General features: G+C 36.5%; 1 protein-coding gene across 1 annotated transcript in view; it reads left to right on the top strand.

Annotated features, from left to right (window-relative positions):
• The first annotated feature begins 2,202 nt into the window (after nt 1-2,202).
• LOC105750377 (cytochrome c oxidase assembly protein COX16 homolog, mitochondrial) overlaps nt 2,203-25,753 on the top strand; it is a 110,828-nt gene continuing 87,277 nt past the window's right edge. Inside the window, exon 1 of the mRNA XM_012548265.3 lies at nt 2,203-2,545. Coding sequence (XP_012403719.1) covers nt 2,477-2,545 — 69 coding nt within the window. The 5' untranslated portion in view covers nt 2,203-2,476. The remainder of the gene's footprint in view (nt 2,546-25,753) is intronic.

The following is a 25,753-nucleotide window of genomic DNA, read 5'->3' as shown; positions in this document are numbered from 1 at the left end:
TAAAGATTTTAAAAATGGGGGATTGGTTAAATATGTGTTTTTGGAACATTAGTTTGATCACTGTGTAGAGAATGAGTTTAAAAGGAAAGATTTTTAAGCAGGCAGATCAATTATAATAGGGTGAGAGGCAATGAGGGTTTGAACTACAGTTGGGGCCATATGGAGAGAAAAGGATCAATTCAAGAGATATCACAGAAATAGAACGAACAAGACTTGGTAACTAGGATTAGATATGGGATTGGATATTGGGATGAGGGAAGAGTCAAGTGTAGACATAGAGTGGCATACCTGGATGAATGAAAAATAATAGTACTTTCAGTAAAAATGAGAAGTTTGGAGGATGTATGAGTTATAGGATCTTATAGCTTTCTTATCTTATAGATATATATTTATGGAGAGTTTTGTTGGGATTTCAAAAATATTTTCCTATGTTGGCAAGGAATAAGTATTGTCAGGAGTAACTTCATTTCTGTATTCTAAATTTCCAGTGTTGGACCACAGGAATCACAAAATCTAGTTGCATCAAATGTGACACGAGTACATTTAACATAAAGAAAGCTCCCTCTAGTGGATACTTAAGAGCTAAAAGATCCTTGTTTAAAAGTAAGAGATTGACTTTATTTCAGGTTTCTGGCTTGACTCTCAGGTTTTTTTGCACTTGCAGGATCAGCCTAACACATAACACTGCTCAAGAAGAATGATGATCACAGGAATTTGTTCAGCTATCATAGATTGGATTTGTTAAAAGAATTAACAGAGAGCAGGGCTTTTAGATAATTGGAGACAGACCAGGTTAATTTTTATTGAGGAGGAAGGCAGAAGAGGTGGGAAAGGTCCAGTACATGAGGCTTCATTGCAAAATGAGTCTCATTTGGACATGGTGGTGGTGATGTCCCGGACAGCCCCAGTTCATAATTAGAATATAAGCTCTTTGAGAGCAGAGCGGTCTTGCTTTTCAATTTGTATCCCTCCTATGTAGGCACAGTACTTTCACCTAAAAAGTGGTTAATAAATGCTTGTTGGCTTGATTCATTCATTATGTGGGGCTCCAGATGTCTGGAGAAGGAAATACTGTATTCTTGAGAGGTTACTCATCCTTCCTAGCCCGACTTCTCTTGTAGAATTTTAGAAAATGTCTTCCCACCCACCTCACCACCATCTCAAACGGTTTGAAATCTGTTCTCCTCAAATCTAAAGTGCATGTCACACTCTATTTGGAGTTTTGTTTCCTGATGGCAAACTCAAAGAAGAAATAGTCATTCCCACCTCGCTCAATTTCTCTCTGTTAGCAAGAGGCAGAAGCAGAATTTTCCCATGTTGCTTCCACCAGGTTTTGAAAGATGAAATCATACACTAGGCAAAGAAAACCTGTCTGTGGTCCCACAGTGGATCTATGATAAGTCAAAGTTCATCATTATTATTGCCATCATCATCACAATTTTTATATCATTATCACTATTACTAAGGAGAGGTATTTGGAGAGGTAATGTAATTGTGAAAGGAATTATTGTAATATAGACACTAATTTGTGTTCTGAATAAAAGTATTAAGTGGGAAAAAGTAAACCTAATACATATACACATATATTTACATGTATACTTGCATACACACACATTTATATAGCTAGCCAATTTTTGTTTTGTTTTATTTTGGGTTTTTCCCCCCCAAAAACCAATGTGCTTAGATGTCTGGACTAAATTAAAAGCCTGCGTTATACTTAGTATCTGTGTAAAGGCAAGCAGCTTGATTTCTCTGTAATAGTGCTATATAAATGCGCGCTACTCCAATTTACTACATATATATATATATATATATATATATATATATATATATAATCCTACAGAGAGGCAGCGTGAGAAAGCGGATAAAAAGTCATCCCGGGTTCAAGTTCAGCCTCTGACCCATGGGCTGTGATTTCTCTTTGCAAACCAATTTTATTTGTATTTGCTCTGAGCAATTCCGAAGACTCTGACTGACAGAGAAAGAGCTAACCTGCATCTGAGTGACGCTCCTCTTCAGCGTTTCCAGTGAAATCACATATCCAGCCTCTATAACCCCAATTATAGTCCGGAAATTTCATGGAAGCAGAGATAGACTATTTTTATTGCCCACTTCCTATTACTTGGCGCTTAATAAATGTTTCTTGGAAGAAATAGGAGCAATAGCCTGGGTTTAGTTGCGACCCTGCGCAGTCTTTATACAAAATTAGGTAGGAACTAAAGTATTGTGCTCCCGCGCGTCTTCGAACACGGATTTCGGACTGAACAGCCTTCCCCCCGGAGTTAGGATAATCAGAGTGTAACGGCCCTCCCCGGAACGTAAAAGTCGCTGGCTGACTTTTCTGGGCGGAAAGGATCTGGTACGGACTGGGTCCCGCTTCCGGAAGTTCCGAGCGAATGCCGGAGCGCAAGGACTCCTTTGTTTATGTACGGATTGGTCGCGCGGAGGCTCCCTAGCTGGAAGAAAAAAGGAAGTCATGTTCGCTACTACGGTGAAGCGCGCTCTGAAAAAAAGCAAGACGCTGCGTTACGGTGTGCCCATGATGGTGAGTGCAGGCGGAAGGTGACTAAGGACGGGAGAGCTCTAACTTGTACATTGTGAGAGAGAGAGAGAGAGAGAGAGAGTGAAGCTCTTTCGGAGGAGAGGACGGGGCGGGACTTGTGGAGAAGGTTAGACGGAGCGGGGCTTCCGGAACGGTGGAGGACGGGGGCGGGTCTTCCGAAGAGGGGGAGGACCTGAGGCGTGACTTTTGGAGGTTAGAGCGGGGCTTCCGGAACGGTGGAGGTCGAGGGCGGGGCTTCCGGAGAGGGGGAGGACGGGGGCGTGACTTTTGGAGGTTAGACAGAGCGGGGCTTCCGGAACGGTGGAGGACGGGGGCGGGTCTTCCGAAGAGGGGGAGGACGGGGGCGTGACTTTTGGAGGTTAGACAGAGCGGGGCTTCCGGAACGGTGGAGATTGAGGGCGGGGCTTCCGGAGAGGGGGAGGACGGGGGCGTGACTTTTGGAGGTTAGACAGAGCGGGGCTTCCGGAACGGTGGAGGACGGGGGCGGGTCTTCCGAAGAGGGGGAGGACCTGAGGCGTGACTTTTGGAGGTTAGAGCGGGGCTTCCGGAACGGTGGAGAGTGGGGGCGGGGCTTCCGGAGAAGGGGAGGACTGGGGCGTGACTTTTGGAGGTTAGACAGAGCGGGGCTTCCGGAACGGTGGATGACGGGGGCGGGGCTTCCGAAAAGGGGGAGGACGGGGGCATGACTTTTGGAGGTTAGACAGAGCGGGCCTTCCGGGAACGGTGGAGGTTGAGGGCGGGGCTTCCGGAGAGGGGGAGGACGGGGGCGTGACTTTTGGAGGTTAGACGGGGCGGGGCTTCCGGAACGGTGGAGGATGGGGGCGGGTCTTCCGGAGAAGGGGAGGACGGGGGCGTGACTTTTGGAAAAGGTGGGACGGGGCAGGGTCTGGTACGGATTTGGTCCCGCACCCGGAAGTTCCGGGAAGCGGGGGCGGGGCGGGGCGGAGATTGGGGAGGCAGAGAGGCCGAAGGAGGAATTCCTGAAAGAGGATTGAAGTTGGTGGTTGGAGATTTCCGAAACGGGAATCAGACCTGTGGGAAGGGAAGCTAGCGAGCGAATGGCTCTGCGGGGCGGAGACTCCTGAAGCGTCCCTTCCTGGCTGCCTAGTTTATTTCTACCCTAGAAGGAGCTAGTGGTTCAGTGGAGTCAGGAAGAGTCTAGTTCAAATCCAGGCTTAGACGCAGCCACGTGACTGTGGAAACGGCTTCTGTCTCGGTTTTCCTCAACTATCAAAATAGACGTCATAATATCACCTACTTCTTAGGGTAGCCGTGAGATATTTGTAGTGGCACATAACTAGGAATGTTTACTGAATTTAATTTGTAAAGCATAAAATGATGTGGCATAAGGTGCATTTTTAAATGCTTCTTTCTTCCCGCTTTTTGGGAATGACTAGATTTAGTCCAACATTTATTAATTACCTACATTGCCAGCCAAACCCTGGAAATACAAAGGCAAAAACAACTCTTTCTTTCCAGCTGGAAATCTAACGTGGAATTAGTTGGAAAAACATCAAAAATGTCCCGCAATGAGATACCCAGATTTGGAATTAGAAGACCTGAATTACACCTTGACTTTTCTGAGGTTTAATTTTCTTATCAGCAAAATGCGATTAGCAGGACTTGTACTACTTATCTGGGAGTTATTGTGGGGGAAATGTTGCAGACTTAATTTTTAGGGACTACTGCAGTCTATAGAGGCATTTTGGTGGTTGCAATGGAAAGATATATCTTTCCAAAATATCTGGTTTCAAATTCTGGTTTTGTCACTTTCTGCTTAACCTCGATTATCAATTAAGTCTGAATCTAAACTTTCTTAGTGATTATAAAATGAAAGGATTGCAATTGACCTTTAAGGTCCTTTCCAGCTTTATGAACTTGTCCCAGTTTTAGAAGTGGGGAATGAGACTTTGTACATCTACTTATGCACTCATTCTTTATTAGAGCTGTATCTTGTAGACAGACTTCCACATACCCAGTATGAAGGCTTCTGTAGACCATATGTTATACATACTTAGGGTAACCAATTTCCAGGTGGTTGGGGTTTGACTTTCCCTATGACTTTTGTACCTCATTCCCTAGCTCCTCTTTTAGTATCTTCTAGTATGAGTCATCCTGATAACTGTGATAAAAGCTGGGGAAGGAAAAGCAAATTATTATCTAATTGGTATTTTTGATTCCTAATGCCAACACCCTGCATCACTTACTGAGATATTGAAAATTTTGGGAACAAGCCCCATATCTTATCTCAGGAGTTCTTAACCTTTTTGGTGTGTTGTGGATCCCTTTGGAAGTCTGGTGAAAGTTATGGCCTTTTCTGAAAGGGATGCTTTTAAGTACATAAAAAAATACATTGAATTATATGGAAATGTTATCAGAATATAAAATTAAAAAACAAACCTGTTGGCCCCAGATTAAGAACATTTATTTTATTTATATCTATGGCCCTTGTTGTTACTTACACGTAGTAGCTTCATAATAAATTATTATTGAATAACTGTCTGAACTTTTGTTGTTTAATACTTTTCCAATTGTGTCTGACTCTGTGACCCCATTTGGAATTTTCTTGGTAAAAATACATTTCCTTCTCCAGGTCATTTTACAAAAGACGAAATTTGAGCAAAGAGTTAAGTGACATGCCTAGGGTCACACAGCTAGAGTCGGAGGTCAGGTTTGAACTCTGCAAGATGAGACTTCTGATTCCTGTCTGTCTGATACTTTGTACACTATGGAGCCACCTACCTGCCCAGGGTCTGTTATAATAATGACAAAAGAAAACCACTTTGGTTTTTGCAGTAAAAGATTGAATTCAATCTAGTAAGGTAAATTACTTTGAATTTCTTGTTAAGCCTAAGAGCCAAGGACAATTATAGTATTTTATGTTTCACAGTCTACTCCCATTGGGTAAACTTGTAGGTCAAGGAGAACTGTTCTCCCTCCACCCCTCCCACTCTGTGGCTGTTAAATAAATCAGTGCTCCTTGAGGACAGGGACCTTTCCTATTTTATCTTTGTTATCTCTCTCTGGACTTGGCACTGTTCTTTAAACAAACTAAACTCTTAAGTGCTTGCTGAAAAGATGTAATTAGTGAGTGTTTCTGTTCTTGTGTCTGGAACATATTCTAATTATTCTACCTACTCCTGCCATCCATCAAACTGGTCTCCATCAAACTGGTCTCTTCTGTTGTTATAGCTCAGTAGAGAAATGCTTCTTCCTGTTCTTCTTTCCCTCCCTCTAGATTTTCAAACAAGGAAAAAAAAAAGTGGTTGTTAGGAAGCATTTCATGTCATTTTGTATATAAAATTGTTTAATGAAGCTAATGAAAATGTGATAGATTGGGCCCTTATGTCACATTAGATTTTTCATTTTGCTTTGCAAACTTTAGCCTTCTTTGTATGTCTAATTAATTACATTAACTCTCTTCTGTTTATCTGCTTATCCATCAAATCAATCCTCCTCCCCCGCCAAAAAAAAAAAAAAAAAAAGATTGATTCAACTCAAAATATCATCAACTGTTTTTAAGTAATGGTGCCATGGATAAAAAGAAATCTGTTGAAGGAAATATACACAGCTGGTAGATATAATTCTACAGTGACCTCAGATGGGGATTGGACTGCAGTGGTTTTCAAGTTTCTATATATTTCTCTAGATTCCTTGAAAGTGGTCATGCTGCATATGATTGTGTTTGTGTACACTAACCTGAACCTTGGGGATGCTGAAGAATAAAAAACAGTAAGGAAAAGCATGATAGCCTTAAATTTTTTTGAGCAAATGATGAATTAGGAAGGCAAATGAATGGTTTCTGTATTGTGCAAAATGCAATTGAGTTTTCCCCCTTTTCCAGTTTCTTCAAAAATTTGAAAGTATAAGTGCTATGTCCAGAGAACAAAGTCTTGGTTGATGATATAGGCAAGAGAGTCATTAAGATACAAAATTAGTCATTGTTGATGAATTTGAGGTTGTTTGGGAACAGAAATAAATTCTGGCTCATTAAACCAGTTTGTTTGCCTTCTTTTACATAGGAATAACTGTGTTTTTTCCCCCTGAGGCAATTGGGGTTAAGTGACTTGCCCAGGGTCACACAGCTAGGAAGTATTAAGTGTCTGAGGTCAGATTTCAACTCTGTTCCTCCTAACTTTAGGGCTAATGCTCTATCCACCTTGCCACCTAGCTGCCCCAGGAGAATAATTGTTAAAAAAAAGTTCTTCCTAATTTAATAGAAAGAAAAAAACCTAGTCCATGAAGTACTGCAGTCTCTAAAAATGAATCAATCTCAACATTGTCTGGGTCTTGTAGTTACTATTCTGTGTTCTGGGAACATGCAACTTTAAGTGAATATGGGAAAGTTTAATTTGGAATTTGATATAATTTTGGAATTAATTAAATTTGAATTTGAATTTAAACTGAGAACTTGTATGATCTAAAATAAGTCAATTTCAGAGGAATTGAGAAAATAAATTTTACTCTGATTGCATTTTTAATTGATTCTATTTTATATTACCTCTAACATGTTGTAAAATTGCCTTATGGAGTTTTGACTGACTGAGGAGTCAAGAAACTCTTTTTATTGGTAACTGCTAACTTTACCAATAAAGCCCATTGTGCTCTGAACTTTGTCTCAGTTTACTTTAATTTTCAAACAGAGCAGACCCTTCAGAAAAGCAATGCTGAAACTGCTGTCTTAAAAAATAAAAGTGAAAGTTGGTGCCTCTGGAATGCTTTATTAATAGAAGAAGAAAGGGTAATCATAAAAAACAAACCACAGAGAAAAGACATCAGATGAAATAGATAGCTAAAGTGCCCCTTTTCCCAGAATTTAATTTACGTATGATTAGTGTGAAACCTTTGAGGTTGATAACTGATAAATCCTAATACCTGAACTTTTTGGCAACTGAGACAAATGCCTAATGACTAAGTGAAATGTTAATTTTGGTTCTCATATTGACATAGAGGTATCATTTCACATAGAAGATCTTGATTTGGAGAAGGAATTTGGCCAAGAATAGTACTCTGAGTGGGTCAGGACCAAAAAGGAGCAGGAAATTTGGCCAAGAATAGTACTCTGAGTGGGTCAGGACCTCAAAGCTGGGTCACAGGAAGACATAAGAGCCTGCACTGCCATTTGCTGCATGGTCTTGCTGCCTGGAGAAACAAAGGCTTTATTCTGCCACCTATTAGAGCTAAGTGTAAGAAGGAGAAGAAGGTTTGATAATTGCTGCTCCGAACAAAGAAAATACTTCCACTGGGCTTGAGTACAGGCTTTTAGAGCTTTTGTTTACTTCTGCTTGAAAAGTAGAACCTTTTCAGAGGCCAGTAAAAAGAGTTAACATGGGAAAGCTTTATAGAATTCAGATTTAGGATTTCTGTTTTGCTGTAAGAACTTAATGCTGGTGCTGGAGTATTAATTTTCTTTTTTTTAAAAGAAAGATGTTTTGTAAATAAAGTTTTTAGAACAAGTTTCAGATATTCTATTCATAAGAAACATCAGGGTACACAACTCTTATGATGAGATGCTATAGTCATTAGATTTTACTCCTTAAGTAACAGAAGACTTGTATTTGTTGTAATCACTTTATCATTTTGTAGGCCTACAATTTGAAAGAACTCAGTTCTATAATCGAAATCACAAGTTTCAATATGTGACTGCTTTTGTGCTCAAAATCTTCATGTATCATAAATTATGAGAACCAAGTTAGAAAGGCTTTCAGCAAAGAAGGTGGTATAAAAAGGTTCTAGTTGAGTTCATTCTTTTCTGTGTGTGTGTGTGTGCTTGTGTGTGGCAATTGCGGTTATGTGATTTTCCCAAGGTCACATAGCTAGGAAGTATAATATGTCAATTTCATGATAGCATGTTTGCCTGGGTTCTGGACAATGAACAATGTTCTTGAGCTTTCCAAGTCACTATTGGAGTGAAACAACCTTGTGTGCTTGCTCCCATGCTTTTTATTTTATTAAAAAAATTTTAATAATAGCTTTTTATTTTCAAAATGCATGCAAAGATAGTTTTCAATATTCACCTTCTCCTAGACTGCAAGAAACCCGATATAGGTTAAACATATATAATTCTTCTAAATATATTTCCACATTTATTATGTAAGGAAAATCAGATCAAAAAGGAAAAAAATGAGAAAGAAAAAAAAAGCAATCAAATTTCAACAACAAAAAAATAAAAACAGTATGTTCTAAATCCACATTCAGTCCCCATAATCCTCTTTATGGATGCAGATGGCTCTCTCCATCACAAATCAATTGGAATTGGCCTGAATCACCTCATGGTTGAAAAGAGACAAATCCATCACAATTGATCATCACATAATCTTATTGTTATTGTGTACAATGTTTCTTAGTTCTACTTACTTCACTCAGCTTCAGTTCATGTAAGTCTCTCCAGGCCATTCTGAAATCATCTTGTTGATTGTTTCTTGTAAAGCAACAATATTCCATTGCATTCATATACCATAAGTTATTCAGCCATTCCCCAACTGATGGGCATCTACTCAGTTTCAATTTCTTTGCCACTACAAAAAAGGTCTGCTACAAATATTTTTGCACATTTAGATCCTTTTCCCTTTTTTAATGAAATCTTTCTCCCATGCTAAATTTTTAGCATGATGTTTTCAACCATGTTGTCAAATGCCTTAAATGAAGGCAGATCATGGAATCAAGGACAGCTACTTGCATTGATGATAAATTCTTCAACTTAGAAAAGGCTACAAGGCAAAACTAAAGAAGGGGAGTTGGTGCATGATTTTTTTTTTTTGTTTGCAGATGATTGTGTACTCAATGAAGCCTTGGAAGTTGAGATGCAACAAAGTTTGGATTAATTCTCTGCTGTTTGTGCTAATTTTAGCCTGCCAATTAACACCAAGAAAATACAGTCCTCCATCAGCCAGCATCACATCATCCATATGTGGAACCATCAGTTACAGCAAATGGTGAAGTTTTGAATGCAATGAATAAGTTCACTTTATCTTGGCAATGTTCTTTCCAGGGGTGTCCACATTGATAATGAGATTGACACATATTGCCAGAGCTAGTTCAATGTTTAGGAGACTCTGAAGGAAAGTATGGAGAGGAGAGACTGACTACCAAACTGAAGGTCTACAGAGCCATTGTACTGAGCTCATTGTTGTATGCTTGTGAAACCTGGAGAGTATATTAGTATCTTGCCAGGAAACTGAATCATTTCCATTTGAATTATCTCAGGAAGATTCTGAAGATCACCTGGCAAGATAAGGTATCAAATCCTGAGGTCCTTTCTTGAACAAAATTAAACTAAAGCTTCCAACTCTACTGCACAGAGCACAACTCTGTTGGGCTGGCTACATTGCTTCAAATGCCAAACATCACACTTGCCAAAAAGACTATTTTATGAAGAACTCACAGAGGGCAAGTGTTCATAAAGTGGTCAGAAAAGGTGATACAAAGACACTCTAAAGATTTCTCTTAAGAACTTTAGAATTGATTATATGACATGGGAGACATTGGCACAGGACTGCCCGGCATAGTGTGTCCTCATTGGAGAAGGTGCTGTGCTCTATGAGCAAAACAGAATTGAATTAGCTCAGAAAAAAACATGAGATGTGTGAAGTTAGAGAGTCCACCCCAAATATTCATAGGGATTATTTGGCAGAGGATTGTGAGCTTGTATTGGTCCGATCAGCTACAGTAACTCAACTCTAATATAATGATGTCATTTTGGTCCTCTTAGAGAACGAAGGATAGCAACCAACCAAGTTGAGTCCAGTTCCTGTTCGAAATACCCTAGCAAAGATTCAGAAGGGAGCCAGTTGAAATGGTGATCCAATAAAACAAAAGAGAGACATCAGTAAATTCTCTCATCATTGCAATAGAAGACGGCTGGAAGCCTGAGGTGGTCAGAGAGGAAGGGATGAAAGGGGGAGTAAATCCATTGGACTCTTATTTTTAACTTCTTGGTGCCACAGTAGCAGACAAAGTGAATTGCTGGTTGATTGTGAGTGAGACAGAACTGAGGTTGTCCAACAGAAACCAAGATTTGAAGCAGAGAAGGGACAGGTGCAGGTTCTAAATTTTGTTGCTTCTCCCAGGCCAAGACTGAGGGAGAGGTCTGAGTTGGAGGGTAAGGCACAGCTAACTTGTTGAAAATTTTGGCAGGAAGTGATAACCAAATTGCAGAGGGAACAGGTTTAGGGGCTACTCAGTCCATTCGAGGAGAAAATTCTATTCTTGGCACAAAGTCCTAATCTGGAAATGGAAGACAGAGATATGAGTATATAGGAAAATTAGGATCATAACACATTGAAGAAATACCATGGGTTAAGAGAAGCCTAAGAGGGAAATCCAGAAGAAAGAGTATAACTCCAAAATAAGTATAAATAAAGCTTCAGAAAAAAAGATTTGGCCACAAGGATGAAAGAATGGAACAAGAGATTTTAAAAAATGGAATTAGAGCATTTGAGAAAAAAGCTAAAGTGGAATATACTATTAAGAACAGAAGATGAAAAGAATGATTCAAATAGTGAACTTGAATAAAGCAAATAGAACTCATTAATCCAATAAATAAGAAGTTCTTGAATAAAGTAAAAAAGCTGGAGTATTAGAAAAATATGGGGCAGCTAAATGGCTTAGTGGATAGAGTGCCAGCCCTGAAGTCAGGAGGGCCTGAGTCCAAATCCAGCCTCAGACCCAATACTTCCTAACTGTATGATACTGGGCAAGTCACAACCCCAATTGCCTCAGCAAAAAAGAAAAAGAAAAAAAAAAAGAGGTTTCTACCATTAAAAACAGCCAACCTAGGAAATAGAATGAGGAGGTGATTTAACAATCAACAAACTCTGAAAAACATTACCAAATTAAAAAACCTGAATAGACTATTTCAATGAATTGTTAAAGAATATTGTCCAGAACTGTTAGAACTTGAAGGAAAAGTGAAAATAGAAAGAATTCAAAGATTACCACTTGAGTGAAACCAACCTTAACTCATACAGTAGGATCAATAAAAATATTAAAAGAAGGGAAATAAAATATAGGACTAGTGGATCTGGATGTTGGGACTGAATGAAAAGAGGAAAGTAGATACTCAGAAGCAGATCAGGCCAATTATAGATCACTGATGATAATCCTGTTCCTTTTTCTTTCTCACTTTAGGATTCTTTGTAAAGAGAGGGCAGTGGGCAAAGAAAAAAAAAAGAGAGAATTTGATGGAGGAAGCAATAATGATAGCATTTATATGGCACTTTAGAGTTATATGACACTTTAGAGTATAAAGCACTACAGTGCTTTAATATGTTCTCTTATTTGATAATGCAGAGCAGTCATAATTGTGAATGTAAATAGAATGAACGTATACATAAACATTAAGGGGGAGGATAACCAATTAGATGGTGGAATCCAGCAATGTTATTTATTTTAAAAAATGCTCAAACATAAAGATTCACATAGAACTAAAATGATGGCCTAAAGTAAGATTTATTATACCTCAGATGAATTCTCAAAAGATGTGATGGGCATGGTTTTGAACAAGGCGTCAATAAAAAATAGATATATTTATTTAGAAAAATCATAGTTTTACTTTATTTTTGTTTAATTATACATTTGATTAATTAGCACTTAATGTTTTTTAAACACATCATAGTCTCTTTTATTAGTAACCATTTAAATGAACCTACAATTAAGATGTTTTGTAGAATTATGAAATTGGCACAAATGAATTATCTAAGTCTATATCATAGAGAAATGATAACACCATGGGTAGAGCTTTTAAACATTCAAACCTTTTGAGGATTAATGAACCTTAAAATAATTTTAGAATGGTTTTGGTGTATTTCCTATTTGTTAAAGCCAACTTTAAACTCTAGCTCATTGTTTCTTATAGCATACTAATATCCTATTACATTTATATGCTACAACTTTTCTTTTTAACTGTTCTCTAATGGACATTTACTTTGTAAAGTACCTTTTACTATTGTGAAAATGTTGTTATAAATATTTTTTTTGTTATGGAAGGGTTTTTTTTTTTTTTTTTTTTTTTAGTCATTGATCTCCTTGGGGTGTATGCCTGGCAATGGAATCACGAAGTCAAAGGGAATGTGTATTTTAATTATTTTCTTTGTATTATATAAAATTACTTTCCAAAATTGTTGAACCAATACACCACCAGTGCATTTACTTGCTTATCTTTCAACAATTCTTCCCATGTGTCCTTTCTCTGATCTTTTCTTCTTTCAACCCTCAGTTGAATTCAAATGTGTCTATCTCTTCAATTGAAGAGTTTCATCCATTGATGCATATTACAGTCTATTTATGTCTGCCCAGTCTCTGCAACTCATGTCCATGTTCTTCCCTAAGTTTGTAACAGAAGGAAGTCATCTTTGCTTTTTCCTGATATTTTGAGTGTACTAATAAAACACTTTGACTTTCCACCTGCCATTGCTTCCCAGGTGTGAAAGCTATATTAAGCATTTCTTATAAGACTTATTTCATGCTGGGATGTTTTGAACTATTATTATAAGATTGCTTTTCTTGAATTTGTTTTCATTTTTTCTCAGTTATATGTCCTGGACGCCATATTCTTATATTTGATTTAAGAAACATTGATTAACTACCTATCATATACAAGACAACTGTGATAGGTACTAGGAATTTAAAGACAAAAATGAAAAGCTCCTGCCTTAAATGTGCTTGAATTTTATTGATTGTGTGTGTGTGTGTGTGTTTTCACTCAAACACAGGCAAATAAAAATATAAAGTATTGCAAAGTATTTAAAGAGGGTAAGATAAATAACAACTAGGAGATATGGAAACTCTTCTTTTAGGTAGCATCTGAACTGTGTATTGAAGGGAACTATGCATTATAAGTGGTGAAGGTGAGAAAGGGTTGTATTCTAGTCATACTGTATTACTTGGATAAAGGCACAAATTCAGGAGATATGGAATATAATATATAGAGAACATCTGGCAGACAAGTTTATTTAGTACAGAGAGCGCTACAAGGGGAATAGCATGAAATGAGACTGGAAAATAGGTTGAAGGCTTTAAATGCCAAGCTGAGGATACTATATTTTGAAAAAATTTGAGTAGCTTCTTCCTCTTTTTCCTGAAAAAAAAAAAAAAAAAAGTTATAATAATTAGCTTTCCACGAGGAGGCAGTGGAGAGACACTGAGAGAAATCTAGGAGATAAGAAAACAAAAGAGAATTATATATACTCACACACACATATATGTACATGGAAGAAAAAAAAATCTCTATATATGTATGAAACATTTTTGAATAGAAGTGTTATTGTCAGTTCTATACCTGTTGATCAGCATTTCATTTTGACATAAATTGAATTCCATTCATGCTGGGTAGGTTTGTTAAATTATTTTTCTCCATTATTTCATGAAAATTAAAAGCTTGTCTATTATGTTGAAATTTTATCATGAGGTAACATTGTTATCAGTAAGTTTGCAAAATGGCGCCTCTTCCTTAATATCAATTTCAACATTTTTTTGTGTGTGTGTATAAATGATCTTCTTTAACTATATCCATTTGCATTTACTTTTTAGCACAAAACTGGAATTCCTCAGTGCAACTGACCACAAAATTCTTCATACAAACAGGCAATGTTCTTTCCCATTGTTTTTCTGAAAGTGGAACTATTTGAAGTTGCTTTACATATGCTTCACTAAGCATTATTTTAACCATCATCACTAATCATAGGTAATAACAGCATTTCTTTTTATATTAAGCAATTCTGTAAACAGTCTTAGGGATAAAAACTGTCCTTTTGTTTTTTTGTGTTTTTTCTTGGATGTTATTTTTAGAAAAGAATTTTTTTTCATTTATAAAAAAACATTTAATTTTATCTGGAAAAACTGTTTTTTAAAGATTTGGAATGGTTGTTTTCATAATGTTTCTTCAGTTTATTGTTTCATCTTACTCATCTAAAGCATTCATAAATATAGCATATTCTAAGATCTTTACTTTCTATCAGTAACAATATTTGTAGATGCTAGTGCACTGCATTTTCTGGATATAGGTTTTTTACTTTGAATTTCTGGTACATACACATTCATTTGTTCATTAGGATGCATGTTTCTTGTTTTTGCCTTTCTCTGTATTCTCAGAACTTAGCACAGTGCTTGCGTGTAGTAAGCTTTTAATAAATTATTTTGAAGGTCCTAGCTTAGATCAGAGAGATCTAAAAGATCTTAGAAGAGAGTTTCCTCTTCTAAATTTCTCCTATCAGTGCCACTCTCTATCCCTTTCCTGGTTAGTAAAAAGATGAGTAAAACAGGCTCTGTTTCTATTAAAAAAAAAAAAAAAAAGAAAGGATGTATTATATTGCATTATGTTGCAATGATATTATGTTGTTAATGGTACCCCTTGATTATTTTCTATTTGGTTTAGTTATAGGAAATTGTTTGACTTTTTTGTGTGTTAATATGGATTAAATATATCTTTCTGGAATGTTTCTTGACTAGATACAAAATACTTTTCCAGTGAGACTCCTGCAACCTCTCTCATACTTCATTTGTTTGAGGACTGGTTTTAGGCAGTGGGCTATAATGTATAATAGAAATTATAAACGGGAAAACTAACTTAATTGAATTCCAGCTCATTAGCACTTTAACTAGTGAGGCAAATGCTCAGGTTATTACATAGTCATCATTAAGAAAATATCTTCCTTTTTTTTCTCTAATCTCATTACTGCTAGAGAAACTTAATCTGGGTTGGAGGTGTTTGTTAGCAGCAAAATTATCTGATCCCTGTTAAATAACCTATTCATAGTATGAGAGGTGTCATTCTTTCCCAATTATTTAGTCTTCCCCTTTTATCTGGCAACTTCCTATTCACATTGAAGCAGGGAGTTGATAGTTCAAAGTTTTATCTAAGCTAGAGGTAAAACTTTTTCAATAGAAAATACAAACTTTAAAGAATAGAAGAACTTTGGGTTTAACATGTCTGTCCTTTCATTCCTCCTGCCTTCCCCTACATTCCTGAGGAAGAAGAGGGGCAAGGAGAGAGATAGGGAGGTCACTATATTTTATCATGTCTTTCTGAGGAAATATTCTGCAATAAATACACATACTTGGACTGTTCCATTGGGCTACTGCAGTATTGCCCTATCTGCAGCTTAACTTTAGCCATATTGGCTGATGCCTCTGATCTCTCTCTTTTTTGAATTTCCATCTTGAACTCAAATGCTAATCATACTTTTGGGTCTGTGTTCTCAGTTCTTGCAGTATTTCTTCTTTAAGGTGGAGCTGGGGAAAGCAGTACTAGTTCCTTCAGAATTCACTTAGTTCCACTTAGTCCGACAATCTAAATTAATTTAGACAAGCTAAAGAATTCTATTCTGATCATCAGAACTTTATATCTTACATATTTTTTCCTATGTCAGAAAGGGGTACTGGTTTACATTACACATACACACACACACACACACACACACACACACAAACAAACAATATGTGCAGCACAACTGTATATAGGCATAGTTTATTTTATTGTGCTTCACTTTATTGCATTTTACAGATAGTATATATATATATATTTTAACAAATTGAAAGTTGATGGCAACCTTCCATCAAGCAAGTCTGTTGATACCATTTTTCTAATAGAAGTATTCATGTGGTCTCTATGCCACATTTTGGTAATTCTTGCAGTATTTCAAATTTTTTCCTTATATTATGATGATCTGTGATCAGTAGTCTTTGATGTTACTATTGTAACTGTTTTGGGATGCCATGAATCATGCCCATGTACTGTGTTAATATAAATCAAAAGCTGTAAATGTTCTGACTGTTGACCAGGTGTTCTTTGTTTCCTCTACTTGGCCTTCCTTATTCTGAGACACAACAATATTGAAATTAGATCAGTGAATAACTCTACAATGGCCTTTAAGTGTTAAAAGTGAAAGGAAGAGTAAATTTGGTAAACTTCATTATTGTCTTTTTAAAAGAAATTGCCACAGCCATCCCAGCTATCAGCAATCACTAATCCTGATCAGTCAGTGACCATTAATATCGAGGCAAAATTCTTCACAAGGAAAAAGATTATAACTTACCGAATATTCAGAAGATGGTGGGCATATTGTATCAATAAAGTATTTTTTAATTAAGTTATACATTTTAAAAGATATAATATTGCATGCTTAATAAACTTCTGCATAATATAATCATAACTTTTACATATATTGGGAAACCAAAAAATTGACTTTTCTCTGGAAGTGAACCCACAATATCTCCAAGATATGCCTGCATATGTAACATATGTGTGTACACATACACACACACATATACATATTGTTTGTTATTGATATTGAATTATTTTCAGTTGTGTCCAACTATCTTGGCAAAGATACTGGAGCGATTTGCCATTTCTTTCTCCATCTCATTTTACAGATGAGGAAAATAAGACAAACAAGGTTAGGTGACCTGCCCAGTCACATGGCTGTTTTGGGTCTGAGACCACATTTGAGCTCAGGAAGAGGAATCTTCCTGACTCCAGGCCTAACACTCTGCACTATGGTGCCACCTAGCTGCCTTGAATATGTGTGTGTATGTACACACACACATTATTTATACATATGTATAATTATATAATATGGGTAATTTTATATATACACACACACACACACACACACACACACACACAAACATAAGTGTGTGTGTGTGTGCCCCTTAAGCTTCAGTCTCATACAACCACTTGTTTGTTGTACATTTCAAACTGGATGTCATATAGAAATCTTAAATTTTAAATGTCCAAAAACTGAACTCATTCTATTTCTCCCTAAATCCTCTCTTCCAAACCTCCCTATTTCTTTTGAAGGCACAGCCATCTTCCATTCTCCCAGGTTTCTAATCTTAGAATTATCTTAGACACTTCATTCTTCTTCACCACATATATCCAATCATTCATAACATCTCTTGCATCTGATCCCTTCTGTCCTTTCCTATAGATCCTATTTTAGTATAGACCTTCATCTTCCCTCTTAGATTATTGCTGACTCTAATTGGTCCCCTTACCATTCTGGTCTGTCCTACACAGTGCTGCCAAAGTAATTTTCCTTAAGCACCAAACTGATCATGTGACCCCTCTATTCAATCATCTCTAGTGGCTTCCTATTGCCTCTAGGATAAAAATATAACCTTTATTTAGCTTTTAAAGTTCTAGATCCTAGCCTGCCTTATCAGATTCATCACACTTTACTCTCTCCCCCCCTCAACTTTAAAATTCAGCTAAACTGGCCTCTTTATCCTTCACATCCCACATTCCAGTTTTTGTCTTTGGGTACTCGTGCTGATCTTTTCATAGCGATCCTTATTTCCCTCTTGTAGAACCCCTCTCTTCCTTTGAGATGTAACTCCAGCACTATTTTCGGCACAAAGCATTTACAATTTTCCCCAAATACTAGTGTCCTCTTTCACCATCTACTTTGTATAAATGTATCTATGTGCCAGATACTTGGATTTTTTAAAACTTTGTTTTTATGTTTTAAATTTATAGGTGTCTTTGTTTCTTCTATGTGTGAATATGTGAATTCTCTTTAAATTGGGATTTTTTCATTTTTTATACTTGTATAATTTAGCATAGAGTACATTGTTGGGCATATAATAGAAACTTAATAAATACTTTTTTGATTTATTTGTCGTCTCTATTTCTTAAAATGAATGAATGAATGAAATAAAAAAGCCGTTCAGAAATGGTTATTCTTGATAATAAAACAACATTAGGGATATTAGTTCAACTAATTAGTCTATGAAACCAAAGGGCATAGCCAGCGTCACAGGGAAACCACTCCTTTCATGATCATGAATTGTGCTCCTAATTTTATTAGACATAAATGTATGTATGTATATATGTGTGTATTTATATTCATAAAGTTGTTGTGAAGTTCAAAAATATCAAGTATGTTGAACACTTTTTAAATTTTAAGGTATTTATCTGAATGTCAGTTGTTGTTTGATATTATCATCACCACTTTGGTAATAATTTAAAACTTCATCCTTCTGATAAATGAGTTGCCATATAATAGTTTTAGAATGGATTGGATCTTATTCTTAGCAAGCTCAGATTTCTGAGTTGAAAATATAATTTCATGTTTGCTATTTCAATCAATCTATCAACATTTATTTTTAAAATGAGCTCATTATATTTCACTTGACTCCCCAGAATTCATCAGTTAATAATAATTTTTTGAAATGCTTGATAGTTCCTTTTAGATGCATAAAATATACATACCTATGTTTAGATTTGTAATTGTTGGTTTGCAACATCACTACATTATTAGAAAAGGCCATTTTTCCTAACTGTTTCCTCAGACTAATATAAATTGTCAGACACCAAATGTGATCAGAGCTATGTCATAGAGATTGTCTTCTTCATTTGAATAATTATGAAAGGCAGCAGTGCCGCTTTTAAGAAGAGAGGTTTTTAAAACTCTCCTGATATCTAGAAGCTGTGTTATATGCCAAAACTTTCTTTGATAAAACTGAGAGTAGCAGCAATCAGAGACTTGGGTTTCATAACATTGTTTGCTGAGATAAGAATGATTTCAACTAATTTCCTGTTGACATCTGAATCGTTAGCCAGTATTTGCCTTGCATATTGTGCATTTATTATTTTCACAAGCTTCACTCACAAAGTTGGACCTGCAGTACAACTAATAGTGCATTAATGAAAATCCAGGTGCCAAAAGTTTGATTTCTGAAACCTGGCAAATCCTTTTTCTGTTGAATTATTCTAAGACTTTAATTAGGTCCTTTATATAGTGATGTTGGAATTAGCCAACAGGGTGTTGTTAGTTTCCCAATAAGAATTTTGAAAATGGGGAGAATAAATCCTACATCTAGGAAATTACAGCTCCCCCAATGCTAGTAAATCTGAAAAAGGCAAAGGGAGAAAAATGTTGAGTAAAAATAGAAACAAGAATGGAGGCCTAGGTAAAAGCTTGTATCTTTTTTGATCTCTCAATGTTAATGAGAAATTGAGAGATCTTTATAGATAAATAACTACGGAATATAAATTTTACCAGGTAGTTGCAAGACATCATGGTCATTTGGTACCCTTGTGTTGTTTTTGGCATTCCAGGTGATTGCATAAGATTCTCATTGAATCTTCGTAGCTCCATTCGTCTTGCCATAATTTAAGGCTACAAATCAAATACTAAATCTTATTGGTATATGTAAACAGTACCTCATCAGTTGGTTTGATAAAGATACAAAATAATTAGTGTTTTGGTAAAATTTTCATGTTATATGGTTGTTACAGGCAACAATAAACAATATTGTATAAGAATTGTCTTTAGCATCCGATTATGGAAGTTTGAATCTGATTTCTTTAGCTATCTGTTTCTGTGGAAGGCTCATTGCATGAAAATGATATATAATACCCAAATCATCAAATGAGATTTCAAAACTTAATCTACTACTATTGGGACTAGACTAAACAAATGCCTATTTAAATAAAAATGGTTTTTGAGTAATAGTAACAATTCATATAGCCCTTTTATTTTATCTTTTTATATAGCACTTTATATGATTTTTTTAAATAAAGTATTTTCTTCACAATGAATCTATGAGGTAGTTTTTTTGGGTTCAAGGGGCTATTTTTTTTGGAAAGTTGAAGAGGTAATTAATCTCTCATCCATTTCCGACAATTTAGTAACAAAGGCTATCTGATTGGATGGTTATGTGATATTTGTAGACAGTTGCCCTACAAGCTTAGATATTTTAGCAAGATGGTAGATTTTGAGCGAAGGAGGAGTTGTTATCAAGATATTATCAAGTTATCAAGGGCAACACCCTCTTTTATAAAATTAGAAAACTGTGACCCAGAAAGCCTTAGTGAGTCTACCTGGGTCAGGTAGAAGTGGCAGATGAGGATCTGAATTCAGGTTTGCTGATTCTAAAGAAAGCCTGTTTTGTACCACTCTGGTGCAGCTAACTAGGTCTTCATTGAAAAGCAAGAGCTAAAAACATTCCTACCTGACTGAAATCAGTCCCTTGCCCATTATTGGTGCCCATGAAAATGCCAGGGTCCACAGATTATGAAATGCTAGTAGCTCACATGATGGCCTAGCTTCCATGGCTTTTATAACTTAAGTGGCTTGCTTTTTGGAGTTTATCCCAGTTTCTCTTGGGACTTTCTAGTATTTTAATTAGTGAAGAAACAAGGTTTTTGCTTCCTTTGTGTATTTTGAAATTTGCTTGGGTGTGTGGGTATCTAGGAAAGAAAGAAAGGTAAGGGCATGGTATCTGATACCCCTTTTTATGTTTTGTGTACACTGAAAAGATATAGAATTGTTCTCAGGACCTTGACCTAGAGTTTTTGAGACTCTTATCTGTGTATTCTCAGAGCTAAGAATCTTTACAAGTGTGCACAAATGATCTTCATTTATTCTATTACAGTGCTTAAAACATTTGTTGGTTGATTAGTTGTCTTTCCTTCTTGAAGAGAACCAAAATGGTATCACTATTTTAGAGTCAAGTTAGTGTATCTGACTGTGACTGAGCAGATGAATATGAGCTCTGCATATCTTCTAAGCTGATTCAGTTCTGCTTTGCTCATAGGGTATACAGTACCTTCTCCAATGAGGGCACGCCATGTTGGGCACTCCAGTGCTAGTGTCTCCATGTTATATAACCAATTTTAAAGTTCTTAAGAAACCTTGAGAGTGTCCTTGTATCACTTTTTCTGATCACCATGTGAGTGCTTGGCTTGTGTGAGAGCTTCATATAGTCTTTTTTGACAAGAATATGTTTAGCATTTGAGCAATGTGGCCAGCCCAATGGAGTTGTGCTCTTTGCAGTAGAGTTTAAACGTTTGGCAGTTTAGTTCAAGAAAGGACCTTAATGTCTAATGTCTTATCTTGCTAGGTGATCTTCAGAATCATCCTAAGACAATTCAAATAGAAGTGATTCAGTTTCTTGCCATGACGCTGGTATACTGACCAGGTTTCACAGGTGTACAACAATGAGCTCAGCACAGTGGCTCTGTAGACCTTCAGTTTGTAGTTTGTCTAATACCTCTCCTCTCCCACATTTTCCTTTGGAGCCTTCCCAAACTCTGAGCTAGTTCTGACAATGCCTGTGTTACTCTCATTATCAATGTGGATATCACTGGAAAGTATACTGCCAAGGTAAGAGGACTTATTCCTACCATTCAGAAACTCTCCATTTGCTGTAACTGATGATTCCACATATATAAGGTGAGGTGCTGGTTGATGAAAAACCTTTTTGATGTTAATTGTTAGGCCAGAATTAGCACAAGAGGCAGAGAATCAATCCATGCTTCTTTGCATCTCTTTGCAGCATGGAGGCTGCATTGAGTGCACAATCATCTGCAAACAAAAAATCATATATCAGCACTCCCTCCTCTTTAGTTTTGGCTTGTAGCCTTTTAAAAATTGAAGAATCCACCATCAGTGAAGTAATGATACCCTTGTTTGTGCTCATTTAAGGTGTTTAACAAGAAGAATGTAAACATCATGCTAAAAAGCATGGGAGCAAATATATAGCTTTTCATTCTATTGGTGTCTAGGAAAGCTTAAGAGCATTGTTCATTGTCCAGAACTTGGACAAGCAAACCATCATGAAATTGATGTACTGAAGTTCTCTGGATAATCAAATTTTGATGTAATTGTCTTTCTTTTTTCTTTCTTTCTTTCTTTCTTTCTTTCTTTCTTTCTTTCTTTCTTTCTTTCTTTGGCAATTGGGGTTAAGTGACTTGCCTGGAGTCACACAGCTAGAACGTATTAAGTGTCTGAGGACAGATTTGAACTCAGGTCCTCCTGACTTCAGGGATGGTGCTCTATCTACTGCATCACCTAGCTGCCCCTGATGTAATTTTCCATAATCCCTCATAACTGACAGGACCAAGATCTCACTATATAGGAATGCCTGAGTAGCAAAGAAGAAAGCATGTAACATAAAAAATATTACAAGTGTAGGTTGGGGGCCAGTGGTGGTTTTATCAGGGGATCAATTGAGTTTTCCCCATCCACTTGATGAAATTACTGAGTGGATCAGACAATAACTGTGAGGTGTTAAGGTTTTAACCCTTTTACTCTTTCAGTGATTGTATTCATAGCTTATAAGCCTCAAGCAACTCACACACTGAGTGACCTAATGAAAGTAACCATCAAGTCTCGGAAACTGGGAGTAGCCCATTCAGATCTTTTGAAGAATGTATCCCTTTCAGATTTTGATGGACTAGTGTAAATAAGTATTTAGATTCCATTAGGAGATATAAAGAAGTTTTTAATCAACTTGATGTAATTATAGTATAATTCATATAGAAATAATTCATTTCCCACTGTATTCCCTACTTCTCTACCATGCCCCAGAAAGCTCTTCATCCTGGAAACCTCACTCGAGTCCTAACATTCACACATTTAGAAATACTTTCTGCTGTGGCGCCTCTTTCTGATTGGGTGATTCTCCCCAAAGCTTCATTTAATGAGGATACCCAGCCAGGTCTTTCTTTCTTATCAGGCTTCATTCTATCCTTCTCTACTATGGCTGGAGACTTTGTCACATCTCTCTCCCCCTTTTCAGCTTGTTTTAATGCGTGTCCGTCCTCCCCCCTTCCCCCCATTAGAATGTAAGCTCCATATTGTGTATATTTGCATGTATTTGTATGCCCACCATTCACAGTGTGTCTGATGCATAGTAAATCTTTAATAGATGCTTTTTAACCGAATGAATAATAGGCAAGCTAATCATCATTGGCTTTCTGAAGGATCAGAAGAGGTGATTTCAGTTTGAGTTCCAACTTTGAATGCCTAGTTCTGTGTTACTGGGGAAATCGTTTCACTTTTTTTAACCTCGGTTTTCTTTTCTACAGAATGAAGGAGTTGGATTATATGAATGTCAGGCATCCTTCTATCTTTGATAGATTGTGATACTATTGTGACCAATTCATTGTGGTGACCAGATCAAATAGTATAAAAAAAAATTTAAAAACTTGATAATCAGAAAAATATACAGATGAACAATGAGATGAAGCACACAATATTAGAGGGTATTTTATCAGAATAGGATACCTATAACTTCAGCTGTTCTCTTTATTGGATGCTTCCTTTATATTTGCTTTTTTTAGTTTACTTTCTCTACTTATTTTTTCCTTCTTAACTTATAAAAATTGTGCCCATTGTATATATGGGGCTTCTGTTACCTAAATGAAAGAAATGGAGCTCTCAACATGAATGCATCTCTATTTGGTTTCTAGTGGCTTTATAATTATCTGTGTGAAATCATTATGGGTAATAATGACAAGTAAACTGACTTGTCAGGCACTTAAATAAATATACTTAGAAACTTTGCTTCCAATAAAGACCCCTATCACTCCCTGAATATTGCAAAATGTAACTTTTAGCTTTTTCCAGGGAAATTATTCCTCCTTTTTTTTGGGGGGGGGGGAGGGAAGTTTCAGAATTAAAAAAAAAATCTTAGGCTTCTGTCTTAAATTTCTCCATTCTTAAGGCATTTTTTACCCTTGTAAACTAGAGTAGACACTTGGGCAAAGAGATTAAAATCTTTGTGACCCTAGAGCTGAAATATGGAACAGAACAATCCTTGCTTTAGAGGTAAACTATAACAAAATGAAGGGAGATGGAGAAATTGTTCAAGGAATTTTTTTTTTGTGAGTACTTTCAGTTTTTTTAAAGAATTTAATCTGTAGCACTTGTTAGCCATCTTCTTTATATAGAGGTCACTACACTCGATGCTTTCAGCTCCTGGAAAAAAAGCAGAAAAAGGTGGGCCTACCTATATGGAATCTAAAGTCTAGTTGGGTAGATTAACACAACCAGCTAAGCATGATAGTAGTGCTGGGATACAAGGATGATAAAAACATAGTTTCTTCCAATGTGCAATAGAGGTGTATGGAGGGAGGGATGAGAAATGTTTAAATAAATAAGCATGGTGGCTTAATCTACTTAGTTGAAAAGATTGAACCCATTCTTTATTTTTTTTTTTTAATAGCCTTTTATTTACAGATTATATGTATGTTTACAGCACTTACAGCATTGCCAATTGCCAAACCTCTTGTTCCAATTTTTCCCCTCTTTCCCCCCACCTCCTCCCCCAGATGGCAGGATGACCAGTAGATGTTAAATATATTAAAATATAAATTAGATACACAATAAGTATACATGACCAAACCCGTTATTTTTCTGTACAAAAAGAATCGGACTCTGAAATATTGTACAATTAGCCTGTGAAGGAAATCCAAAATGCAGGTGGGCAAAAATATAGGGATTGGGAATTCACTGTAATGGTATTTAGTCATCTCCCAGAATTCATTCGCTTGGCATAGTTGGTTCAGTTCATTACTGTACTGCTCCATTGGAACTGATTTGATTCATCTCATTGCTGAGGATGGCCAGGTCCATCAGAACTGGTCATCATATAGTATTGTTGTTGAAGTATATAATGATCTCCTGGTCCTGCTCGTTTCACTCAGCATCCCTTCTTGTAAGTCTCTCTAGGCCTTTCTGAAATCATCCTATTGGTCATTTCTTACAGAACAATAATATTCATATACCACAATTTATTCAGCCATTCTCCAACTGATGGGCATCCACTCAGTTTCCAGTTGATTGAAACCATTCTGTGGAAACTCCCATGATGTTCTCTTTCGGTGTGGGTCAGTCTTTAACATCATCACTCACTCCTGTATCAGAGAAGATATGACTTCCTTCTTTTCAATGCTGATCCTTCAATGCTGTACTCTTGATTAATAGTAACAATAATAGGTAGCATTTCTATAGTACCTTACGGTTACAAAGCACTTTACATATGTCAATTTCTTTGATTTTCATAATAATTTTGTGAGATAGATCCTGTTATTATCCTTCTTTTACAGGTAAGGAAACCAAGGAACAGATTTTTCTAGGGTCACATACTTGAGAGGTCTGAGGCAGAATTCAAACGTAGGTCCTCATGACTTCAAGTTGTGTCCTTTATTCACAATGCCACCTAGATTCTAATCCCTTCTACTTTCTCTACCTTTTTCTTATCTGTCTACAAATATAATAATAATAATAGTTAACATTTACACAGTACTTACTGTGTGCTAGGATACTTTACAAATGTTATCTCATTTGATCTTCACAACAACCTTGGGAGGTAGATTTATTTATAATTTATAACTGAGGCAAACAGATGTTGAGTGATTTGCCCAGAGTAACGTAGCTAGTGTCTTGAGATATGTTTTCA

The sequence above is a fragment of the Sarcophilus harrisii genome, chromosome 2 (assembly GCF_902635505.1).
Source record: "Sarcophilus harrisii chromosome 2, mSarHar1.11, whole genome shotgun sequence".
NCBI classification, from domain to species: Eukaryota; Metazoa; Chordata; class Mammalia; order Dasyuromorphia; family Dasyuridae; genus Sarcophilus; species Sarcophilus harrisii.
The sequence above is the reverse complement of the archived record's forward strand: the minus strand, read 5'-3'. Positions and strand labels throughout refer to the sequence as shown.